Raw genomic sequence first — 12,271 nt, forward strand, 5'->3', positions numbered from 1 at the left:
TTCTAACCTATTTGCCTCAAGGTTTGACATGTTGTGCATTCAGAGATGCTCTTCTGCATACCTTGGGTCTAAAAACTGATCATTTAAGCTACTTTTTTATAATCCTATCAACTCAAAGAACACTAGGCATTCTCCTCTGACCTCTGGCATCAAGGCATCATCCAATAGTGGACACCTTCTCTTTGTTAGGCCATTTTCTGTAAACCCTATAGATGGTTATGCAGGAAAATCCCAGTATTTCAGTAGTTTGAAACACTGAAACAAACCTATCTGGCACCAACCATTGCACACGCTAAGCCATTAAAACCACCCTTCTTCCCCATTCTTATGCTCAGTTTAAAGTCCACCAGGTCTTCTAGACGATGTTTGCAAGTCTCAAAGTGTTAAACTACTGCCATGTGATTAGCTGAGCAGATAAGTTACATCTGTTCAACTGCTCACTAAGTGTCCAGTGAATGTAAATGACCTAGCATAGCTTTCCACTATCTGTGACACAGCAGCTACAGTATAAGTATCAGAGAAGTTCAAGGTAGGAAACATTTTTAGGATCAAAAATATCACAGTGGAACACAACAATATACAATTGAGGTCCAAAGGCCTCAGTCACTTGAAAGTTAAAAATAAACAGAATAAAAATAAAACATTTCACTTTTAATAGTTTTATTTTCAAATTATGTGCAAGGTGAATTTCACAGTTGAGCTCAACAACCACTATAACCTGAAACCCAAAAAAACCAAAAAAAAAACCCAACAGAAAAATAAATGGATTAAAAAGACACAATGGAATAGCACCCATAGGTGATGCATGAAGATGACCAGAACGAGCTGTGTTTGGCCACACAGGGCAGCCAACTCTTAGGAGAAAGCAGGTTTTATAGCTTTGTGTATTACATGACTGGTGTTTGAAATATGTTGTAACAATGCAGTTACTTCAACTGTAATGCTTAGTTTCAGTGAGATGTTCCAAAGATACTACTGTACTACGGGGTGGAGGGGGGAGGGGGGCAAATCAAAATATATCACTCGTGCGGGTAATTTTTTTTTCCCCCTCAACAGAACAGGATTACTCTATTATAACTAAACAGATAATTATGTAAAGAAAAAACAAAACAGCCACTAGAGACAACAAAAAGAAATCACATCTATTTTTCAAGTTATAAAAGAAACTGAAGATAACTTTAAAAAACTGTGCAAGTACAGCAAATCTATAGTACAGTATATTACACATAACAAAAACAACTTAAATACAGTACTGGGTATCAGTAGAAATCCTGAGAGTTCTCCGTTCCTGGTTCGCAAATGGCTGTCTGTGGACAGTCGAGTGAAGCCCAGACCCACTCTGACCCTTTTTCGTGGGAAACATTGTTCAAGCTGGGTTGACTAGAAATCAGGTTAAAGTCAGTCAACAGTGAATCTTCTCTCGGAGAAGTTAATTATATCCTCAAGTCCTTAATGAATGCGACTTTTCCTGTATTAAATGCCAATGTAAATCTCTTAAGATGATTGCTATATGGTTGCTAAAATGTTTTCACTTAATAGGAGGGCACTCCTTGCTTAGATAAAATACACAAGAAATGTGTAGTGCAATGATGAAACAGGAACCTGCGTGAGGAAACTGACGGCACTAAAAATGTCACACTTTGACAGCAAACGCCCTCCAGTGGTGGCGTTCTTCTGTACAAGATTGTCAAAAAAAAAAAAAAAAAACAGAAAAAAGCACCAGCGCCAAAAGTTTGTATCCTCTGTGATGACGTGTAAAGACGGATTCATAGCTTTACGAGGGTGCTTCGTAAAGTTTGCAGTTAAGGACCGCTGAAGTGGCGAGTTATTCAGTGCAACGCTGAGTAAGACTTTTCAGATATTCTTCATCAGGAGGAACAGTTTTTGATTCTGATGCCCCTTTTTTTCTAGCTGCAGGCACATTGGCATCACAAAAGATCTCCACGAAAAATCCGCATCACTTCAGCCAACAGCCAAACAATCGTTATGGGTACTACTGATCTTCGCTAGCAGAGACGAGCACACAAAACAATTAATGCACTTTTAATAAGGTAATACAATGTAATATAGCCTAATCACAGTTCCAAGATTTATTGCTACCACAAAATCCGTTTCCAACTTCCACGACAACTATAGTAAGACCTCAAATGCTCTTTTGGCATTACGAGGAAGGCTATTGGAACCCTTTTTTTCAAGCGTTTAATAACCCGGTGTCAAAGAACAAACTCAGAGCTCAAACTCAGAGCAAACACTTGTTTATATCAACACAACGGCCTGAAATGTCCCTTTGCTCCTAATCAAAAATCTCTGAAGTTTCTGAGGTAAACCTGTTGGTCTGAATGAGCCACTTAGTGTTGCAACAAATTTGACTCCGTCCTTGTTTCTCCAATGTGGAGAGTGAATATTCTAACATTTCACTTAATGGATGCCAACTCAAAGCAGGAAAAAAAAAAAGTCTGGAAGCCGCACATAGTGTATGTTTGACACACTGACACCTGTGGAGGAAGAGTGGGCAATAAAAAGTTACCATTTAACTTTCAACCTTTAAAAACACTAATGTCAATCACAAGCACACTTCAAATTAAAACTTGCATATGAAATAAACTGAAGAGAGGCATAAACGCAGAACAGGAAAAAAATCCACACAAACCTCAGAGCCAGCAATCTACTAATGACCTAAGGTACTCATCTTACCCGTATGAATATATCGTTTATATGACTATTTGTATATTTCTATATCTATATAGAGTTTCACTTTATGCTGACACATAGCATCCATATCTCCAGAGGCAACACCCTCAGTTCCATGCTTATCATTTGTAAAAATTCATACACACATTAATCAGCCACAACAGTAAAACCATTTACAGATAGCACTAATACAACCCAATCCACAGAGGCCCCACCCTGCAACTCAGGGGTTTTAACGTTGTGGCTGACTGGTGTATTTATGCACCTAACACAAAAATAGAACAACATGGCTCGACAACAAGCAAAAAAAAAAAAAATAGTATAATTGCACTTATGAGTCATTGTACGGTTTTGTTAAACAAGCCTCAGTGTGGGTAGTTGGTGCTTTCTTGAAGAAAAAAAAAATACTGCAATCTTTAAAAGCACCCCCATTTTGATCATTTTAAACCAGAGGTTGAACAACTTAAGACTTAACCAAAAATGGTGCATGTGGTGCAAACCCAAGGTAACACCAGGCACAAGGCAGGCAGGACCACACTATCCCCCCTCTGCCTCAGAGATGGGGTCCACAAAATTCAAATACCTCAAAGCACTTTCTGGAGACACTGTGGATAAAGTTTGGCCACCACGCATTCAAAATGGCGGCCCAAATCCCAGAGGCGATCGGGTGTCTCATAGACTTTGGTCCATACATCTGCCTCATCGTCATACTGGTAAAGGGAGTTCTTCCTGCTAGTGCGAAACACATGCTCCTCCACCATGACTTGTGTAGCTCGTACAAACAGGTGTAGCTTGCCTTGCAGCAGCATGGCCTTGATATACGGGCTTGTGGCTTGGTCAAAGGGTAGATCTTTCTTGCGGCTCCATGTGTTCTTCTCAATGTCGTAGACCTCCACAGTAAAAGTACGCTGGTGGTTTCTGCAGATCCCAGCTATGTAGTAGATGCAGTTTTTATACAAGGCAGCCAGACCCTGACTCCGAGGGACACTCATTGGCGCCAGATGACTCCAATAGTCCTTACGGGGATCATAGCAGAAGAAATATTCACCTGTGCGAAACAAAGAGAGAGTTATGATCAGATGCATTTAAATGGTTTTCATATGCAGTATGTCTGTTGTATTAATATCACTTTATTTACATATTTTGTACAGATAAAAACAAACAAAAAAAAAAAAACATAATTGCATAAGTTCCCCTGAGCACAGAAAGACTCACCTTGGAGGACGTAGATACGGTCTTTGTACTCTACAGCACTGTGAAACTCCATGGCCACTGGCATTGGACTGACTGCAGTCCAACAGTTGTCTCTGGCATCATAGCACTCTACTGATTTTAGTGCATTTCGCCCATCACCTTCATAAACACGGCCTCCCAGTGCATACAGCTTCCCGCAGCAGTGCACAAGCCTGCATCCAATTCGGGCTCTCAGAAGAGGTGCACGTGGAAGCCATCGGTTGCCTGCATGCTCGTACTGCCAGAAGTCACTCTCTGCTCGATGGTCTATGGACACCTCGCTGTTACTCGGACGGTACCCACCAGCAATGTAGATGTCATTTTCTGGGGACACCAAGATGCCAACCTCCCGGAGATCATTAGGTGGTTTGCAGAGTTTGAACACCCTTCCTGTCGCCGTGTCCAGACAAGGCACCGTCTGCTTCTTACCTGAGTGTTTATGAGCAGCATCAAAGCAGATGACCATCTCAGAAGCAGTCATACCCAGGCGCTGTGGACAACCATTTGTGCCAGTGAGGCGAGCTTTGGCCTCAGCAGAGTCTGTTGAAAGGGAGAGGGCGCAAGCAAAGGGGGGAGGTATCCGATTGAGAAAGGCCTCATCCAGCAAGGGCAGACGGATACACTGGGAAAAAACCTCAGCTAGATGAGTTTCACGGCCAGACAGATCATGCTCTAGCCAGCGGACAATGCTCTCATAGACATGCTCTTCCTTTTCCACATTGAGGTCATCATTATTCAAAATGCTGACCAACTGCTCCTTGGTCATCTGGAGGAACTCTTGCTCCCGTGATACACACAAGAACTAAAACAAAAGAAGTTTTAGAGTTTCAGTTCAGACATTACAAAGTTCGATGTCAATGTTGTTGACTGCCACTGTTCCAACAAAAATAAGACATTTGCCAAAAGCAGGAACTGTGTCACATTAAGTCTTTAAGCTCTTGATGAAGACCTGAAAGACTATAAAACAGTACTCTAAATTATTTATCAATTCCCCTGGCCACTAAACAAGGAATACATAAAAGTAGAAAAAGCCATAAACACAAAAAAGAAATAAAAAAAATTATATCAGTCGTCTACCAAATTATCATTACATATTAGTACCAACCAAGAAATTTAACACTCAGTACATCCTTAGTTTTTTGGCAGCCAAATGTCCTGGTCATAAAGAAAGCAGAACTACAAAAGTAGATACCACAACATGTCTAAAAATTGTGGTATAAAATAGCTGAAGGCATTCATTACATCACAGTCCAAAAGTAACGGTTAATAACCAATTTAGGCTTATGTTCAACTGACCTTCTTGCGGATATAATCCTGTGAGCGTTCCCTCAGTTCCTGGTGCCCATATGCATCAGCAAACATAAAGACTCCTATACAGTTCTGAGGGTCAAGTCGGCTGATCATGAACTGGGCACACTGGTCCTGCAGGGCAGGAATCTGGAAAATGCTGGCTGCAGTGAATAGGGCCTGGACATTAGACTCAGAGAGCGAGACCCTGGATGTGTAGGCATAATCTAGGACAAGGTGCATGGATTCAGATTCCACGCCAACAATTCGAACCTCACGCTGACTGCTCTCTGTAAGGCCACTGGTGAACATGGACCTAGAGGAACATTTGAAAAAACACAAATTATTTTATGATTATTATAAATTCTCATCTTAAAAACTGAGAAAGTTTATCAGAAAATCGTATTTTCTAGATACATATGCAGTGCTTAATTTCCTACCTAAAATATGGGCTGATTGCAGCAAGAACATTTCTGTGGCATGAGAAAGTCTTGCCATGGTCCACTTCTACAACGATGTCTGTGAGCTGTGCTTCATCGTACAAGGCTTTGAGCTGCTGCAGGATGTTACAAGCATGAACAGCATCTACCCCATTGTAGTTGGTGATTGGAAGCGTCCCATTTTGTACTTGTAACAGCTTCCCTACCTCTGAACAAGAGCAGAAACAGAAAAAAATATTATTATCATCTCACTTAAATTTTTTCAGTCAACTCTAAACACATGTATAACTGACATGAAAACACAAAATGCTTCATGTATATACCAAAGAGCCCCAAAAATTAAGGAAATGCTGCAGAAAAAAAAACTGCCTCACAGACACTCTAGATATGCAAGCTCTAGTTTGCTACAAACGAATATCACATGCAGTATGCCAACAAAATATACTGTAAGAGAAGAATAAAGACAGTGCACGAGGTATGAGTATTTAAAGCACTTTAATCTCAGTATCTTTAGTTGTTTTGACGAATGCAAAGTGTCAATTTTGAGAATGAATCAGAAAAGAAAAAAAAACCCAGATCCCTTTGACTGAGTTAGCATAAGACATAGGTCAGGTCAGGTCCAGAGGATGTCTAATGACAGGTACCTGAGGTTACCTGGGGACACAAGATCAGGAGAGTTGTAAACAGGTTGCAAAACCACACATAATCACATAATAATGATAATTACTAAATTCTTTAAACAGTAATACAGCGTACATAGTCAACAGTGCTCTGGTTTAAACACTCATTTATGTAGAAACATTTTTTAAATTAAAAATTAATAGATTATTACAGAAGAAAGGACTTAAATATGATGTTAACATACCTGACAATAGCAGCCACAGCTTCTGATCTGGAGCTACCAATTCTTCTGAAGTTTTTGTTTAGCTGCCAGTGTAGAGCTCTGTACCATTTGCCTATTCAGTTTATACAATGTGCATTTTTAATACTTAACTGCTATATAGTCATTTGGAAGAGCATCAATACCAACAGTACCGTCTTCAGCCCATCCAGCTGACACACAATTTTACAAACCAGCTGCAGACAAGCAGCCATGCTTCCCTCATTAGCGGCTGAACACATGAAAAACGCGAGTATGTCTGTGGTCTGGAGGTATTATAAAGTTGATGACAACAACATTGCCATTGTGAGATATGTAAACTTGGAAAAGCGACCCACTTCAGTACTGGAAAGAACATGCTAATCAGCTTCCCAGTATCGACCCAGTTGCAACCCAGTATCTCATGCCCCCTTTAGCTCTGTGGACAGTGAGAGCCTTTTTAGTGCCGTTGCAAACGTCCTTGATGAGAACAGAAACAGGCTCAAACCTGACAAGGTAGAGATATTAGTTTTCATTAAGAGAAACATACTATATTTTCTGCGAAACTTACTACTGTGATGACAGTAAGAGTTAGGAGTGCAGTTCCTAAAAGCACATTACTGGCTTTGCAAACACTGTGGATCTTTTATTTTTTTATTTGTTTACATGCCTGCCGGATATTTTAAGTTGAGGTGCTATTTGTTTTTATATTAGACTTTTTTTTAATATTTACTGTGCACTAAAGTCCATAAGTGAAGAATTTATTTTATTTATTACTTGATTGTTCAAGCTACCTCACAAAAGTGCTGTGTTTGTTAACAGAGCTGTTAAATGTTAAAATAAGGTGAATTAAATTAAAAAATGAGGAACATCCAGGATCTGTTTGTTCGCTCTTCTTTATTCTTTTTTTTTTATGTATTATAGAAGTATCGGATCGGGACTCGGTATAGGTAGACACTTAAAATCAAATGACTCGGACTCTGACTCTATGGCAAAAAAACATGATCGGGACATCCCTAACATGAACAGTAGTTTAATCTTCACAACACTGAACATCTCTTAAGATAAATGTTAAGAGGTAATTTAAGTTCCCATCAGCAACATCAAAGTATTAAACATTTATCATGAATATTAACCTTGTAGCCACACACATCACCACTAACTATTAGCATTTACATAAGAAAGGCACTAGCTGTGCGTTAAGTTATCATTAAGGTAATGGCTAGCCAATATGACTAATAATAAAAAGATAACATTAATGTAGCAGGTACGCAGCAAATGTAATCAGTCCTGCTCATGTGTAATGTTATAATAGGCAGTGTTAGTTAAAGGTGTCTATATAAAGTGTATATAGGCAGTGTGAAGTGTTTGAACTGTTTCTGCAGCTAGACAGCAACAGCAGCAGTTAGAACCTAGCAGACTAACTCTACTTGATCAGCAACAAAAATATAGTGCCAAGTCAAAAGAAGCAAAGCACAATTTCAGACAATCTTAAAATATCTGTCATATTTTATTGTGGGGTTTTTGCACTAAGTTCAATAATATAGAAACAGTTATCATTGATGTTACAGTTTGTATTGTTGTCAGTTTTTTCATTTCATTTTCTTTCTCCACTGGCATTGAAGATGGGATTTTCTTAGACAGTGCTATTGAGTTTGAATTTCTAGTATCATAACTACTCTATAAAGCACACAGCCTCTAACCCACTGCCTAAGAGATTTCAAAATATCTGAATTTCCTTAGTGTTAGAGCTGGGCGATAGAACGATAACGATATGTATCGCGATATAACTTTTACTCGATAGAGAAATTAAGCTATCGCGATAGACCTCGCCGCTCTTGTCCTCAAAAAAAAAAAAAAAAAAAAAAAAAGGTCAGCCAATCCAAATTAAGTAGCGCAGAGCCGAACCAATCACAGCCGCAGCGTCACGTCGCGTGACTTGTTACGTACAGCACAAGTGCCAAGCCCCACATGTGTATTTGTTTGGGAAGCAGCCAGCGGGTAATGGAGGAAATGAGTGTGCCGACTAGAAAAATCAACCGAGCATGACCGAAGAGAAAACAGATGATGGTTCCAACGTCGGAGAGATTGTCAAACAAGTCTGGAAATACAATAAACTGGTGCATGCGTCACACTGTGCGCCACGTTATTGTTTCGGTGAAATAAATTTCTACAATACTGTTACTGTTAATTCTACTCTCTGCAGTGTTTAAATGCTTACATATACACACAGTTACTGTCCGTCCACACATACGACTCTGTTCTGCTTCTATGCCCCAGCTTTGTTTACTTTTTCCCACCGAGGCTTCTAGACTTCTGATTGGCCAACATTTCTGCACGGTTAGGAATCTAGCGCCACCTGCTGCTTTGGCATGTTCATAGCAGCGTTTTCCTTCATTTCTGCTTTTATGTGTGGACGGGATTATTTTTTAAAACGAAAACGGAAAATCTCCGTTTTCAAAAATACCAGTGTACGTGTGGACGTAGCCTCAGTCTCTGACTGGAAGCGCTAATTCGTCATTCGGCTTTTGTCAGACTAAAGTAACTGTTAAAACTGTTTGAAAAGCTCAGCTATACAACAAGGAGAGATTGAGAATTTCCTTTTAGTTCTCAGTTTATTTGATATTTATTTGACAAAAGTTAGTCAGTTTTGTCTGTTCTTCTGTAAAACAAACTAAGATTTATTTTTAGAATTAATATTTTGTTTCTAAGTGGAATTGACAATTTAGTCTGTTTTGTTTGTTCTATTTTGAAACTTAAACGCTTTAGCGGCTGCCTTTTGTGTAGTTTGCAATATTTGCCTTTATTTATCTGAAAAAGTCTCATGTTCCTTAAGTACATCTACCCTGTTGAACTTATTATGGGAAATAAATATTTAAATAAAAACAAGCTGCTGATTATTTCACATTTTACTTGTGAGCAACGGCACATTTAAATCTTACAAATATAGTTATTTGGCTTATATCGTGATAGATATCGTTATCGCCTGAAATGAAAAAAAAACATATCGTGATATGAAAAAAATCTCATATCGCCCAGCTCTACTTAGTGTAGATGACTAGAGTGTAAATACAAGAGTTTCTGTGATCTTACTCAATCCCTATGTTTCACAAACTTTTAAGCAACACTTACTTGGAGATTATTTTAGACATTGTAGGTAAATATTGTTACTTTTCTAACATAAAAATCTTCAAAAGAAATACAAAACCTTCTAATTATTTTATATTATAAAGCAATTTCCAGCTGCTCCCTTGTCACAGGGGGCCACCAAAGTGGGTAGCTTCGCATGTTTCTAAGCTGGATGCCCTTCCGGCCCCCAAGGGGATTTATGCCTCCTTCTGGGATTAAACTGAGGATCTTTTACTTGTGCTATGATATACATGATATGATATACAGTTTTATTTTGGATTTTAAAGACATTCAAATATATAAGGAAATAAACTCAAATGACAAAGAAATGTGCATTACATGAAATAAAAATTAATCAAAGCCCAAACTGGAGTACAAAGAAGTATGCACATGCTTATGCGTACCCCATGTTCAACACTGCCAATTTAGCAGGATCATCATTGTGGTACCCTCATATACATGCATATACTTGACCCACATTCATATTAGCATAAATATGAACCAATATATCTTTATACAAACATTAATTACATATTATTTAAAAAAAAAAAGTCAACTGAATAAAGCTTGAACATTGCAGTTGTTCCATAAATGAAAATACAAAAAACAGCAAAACTGAGGGATAGTTTTTGTTAGGTAAATCTCTAAACCACTATACTATGGAGCCACACATTCTTTTTATAGTGTAATAACATAAATAAAGTGTGGAGTGTGTGAAAACCTGATGACCAAATTTTAAGGATGTATGCCACCTGGATTAAAGGTCCAGATATAATGACTGATACAGCTGTATAAATATAACTATTTCCTGCGCTATATTTGCTTGTTTCTAAACTTGTACCGAGAGATTGTTCCCTTTCTCTTATACTGAATGAAAGCAGCAGGACAATACATGAGCCTAGAAACTCGTGAGTACAGCAGTGCTGCCCTTATAAGCGTACACAAAGTGAACGTCTTTCTTATCACATGTGTTATATCAAGTTATAAAAGTGGCACACCAACTTTATGACTGCTGTAAAGCTTCACTTTGACTTATACGGTATACAAACTTACAACAAATGTCTCGGGTTGTGCAATGCTGACAGGACAAAGACTCTCGGTGGGTAAATAGAAAACTACTATCACACCAGGTGGTAGCTAGCTTGCTAACATCTCTCATCGCTGCCCTGTGCCTGCAGTAACGGTCTGGTTAGCTAATAAGACTGAAAACAAACTTGAAGAATAGACACTAATGAAGAGCGACGCTGTACACAACTTCGCCTGAATGCTTGTGTTTCATAAAATACAGTAATGCTCGCGGTTGGCTTAGCTAGTTGAGGAGCAAGCTTAACTTTTAGCAGACAGCTAGACACCAAGCTAATGCTAGCAAAGCTTTCTTTGACACAACATTGCGAGATATAAATGGCGACAAAAATCTGAAGTGTTTTAAGTGTTGACGTCTTCATCTTATAGAAGCATAAGAGTGTGTAGCGCAATGTCTAGTGTATTCGTTTGATGACTATAGCCATTACTACAACTTGTCTAACCTTTGTCTCTTGTCATAAACAAGTGTTTACACAGTCAGCTGTGGCAGCGAGCTAACCGGCCGAAAGTTAGCCACACAGCTAACGTTAGCTACATAGCCGGGCTAACGACAGCCAACAGTTTTGAGGAGTCGTTTAGAACCTGACCTTATTTAATGAAACTGCAACATGTCAAGACCCCTTCGTTTAATCTGTAAAGCTACGCCTGGTGAACACATAAACTTACATATTCTAACTTTAAAAAGCAATATTTAAGTACACAAAACAATGAAGATTTTGCTAACCTCCACTGGCAGCCATTCTCTCCAGTCTGTCTCAGAGCAGACCGACAGAAACGTCAAATGAGTGCAGAGCGGAGCCCCGGAAACAAGGAACAGCCAATCGCAAGAGGAGAACGGATCTCAGAGCCAATCATTTTCCTTTTTTCTGAAATAGGAAAAAGTTAATACTGCATGGATAAATTACACACAGGGCACTCGGTTAGAGCCAACCAAAAGAAGTCAAATCAGCAGTATCTAAACAGGTGCATCCAAAGCAGAGGTTGTTTTCATATATTGGTGGGAACAGTGGAGGTAGACATAAGTTCACCTGCAGGCAAAAGGCTAACTGCACATGGGGATAAACACATTACAGTAGCGTCTTATTCTACAATGTACAACATGCTTTTTTGGTTTGCAGAAGAGTGCTGTTATTGATTTATAGCGCTGAAATGAAAGCTATTTAGACTTCATATAAATAGTGCAACATGAACGCTGAAAAAATAGATGAGTATTTTTTCAGTGTAATATAATAAGAAAAAACATTGCATGCCATATAAAAATATTGTACACATCAATTATATTATATCGACATAGATTAATATTGCTGGAAAATATATTTTTAAATAGCAAAGATAATAATGCATTTTACTATAACAAGTGTAGGCAAAAGACTCCACATTCTTGACAACCATGTGGTGACACATGTTAAGAGCCATAACCAAGATGTTTTGTGGATTGTGGCATCCTTGCATTTAGCCAGCAGGATGGACACATTTATGTTATGTTCCAATGCAGATCTTGTAGTAACATATGCCATAGGAGGCAAATGTTCAAATCAGCGTGACAGCG

At 38.7% G+C, this 12,271-nt stretch overlaps 1 protein-coding gene across 1 annotated transcript; it reads right to left on the reverse strand.

The window, feature by feature from the left end:
- Window positions 1–1,722: 1,722 nt before the first annotated feature.
- kbtbd8 (kelch repeat and BTB (POZ) domain containing 8) lies at window positions 1,723–11,492 on the reverse strand. The gene is made up of 5 exons (XM_085353882.1): window positions 11,447–11,492; window positions 5,652–5,859; window positions 5,221–5,527; window positions 3,907–4,726; window positions 1,723–3,739 (listed from the first exon to the last, which is right to left on the reverse strand). The coding sequence occupies exons 1-5, from the start codon at window positions 11,460–11,462 to the stop codon at window positions 3,276–3,278; spliced, it is 1,815 nt and encodes a 604-aa protein (XP_085210008.1). The 5' UTR covers window positions 11,463–11,492; the 3' UTR covers window positions 1,723–3,275.
- Between the last annotated feature and the right edge of the window lie 779 nt (window positions 11,493–12,271).

This window comes from Diplotaxodon limnothrissa, linkage group LG5 (assembly GCF_057381915.1).
Source record: "Diplotaxodon limnothrissa isolate DT_005_m linkage group LG5, D_limnothrissa_male_GT1.1, whole genome shotgun sequence".
NCBI classification, from domain to species: Eukaryota; Metazoa; Chordata; class Actinopteri; order Cichliformes; family Cichlidae; genus Diplotaxodon; species Diplotaxodon limnothrissa.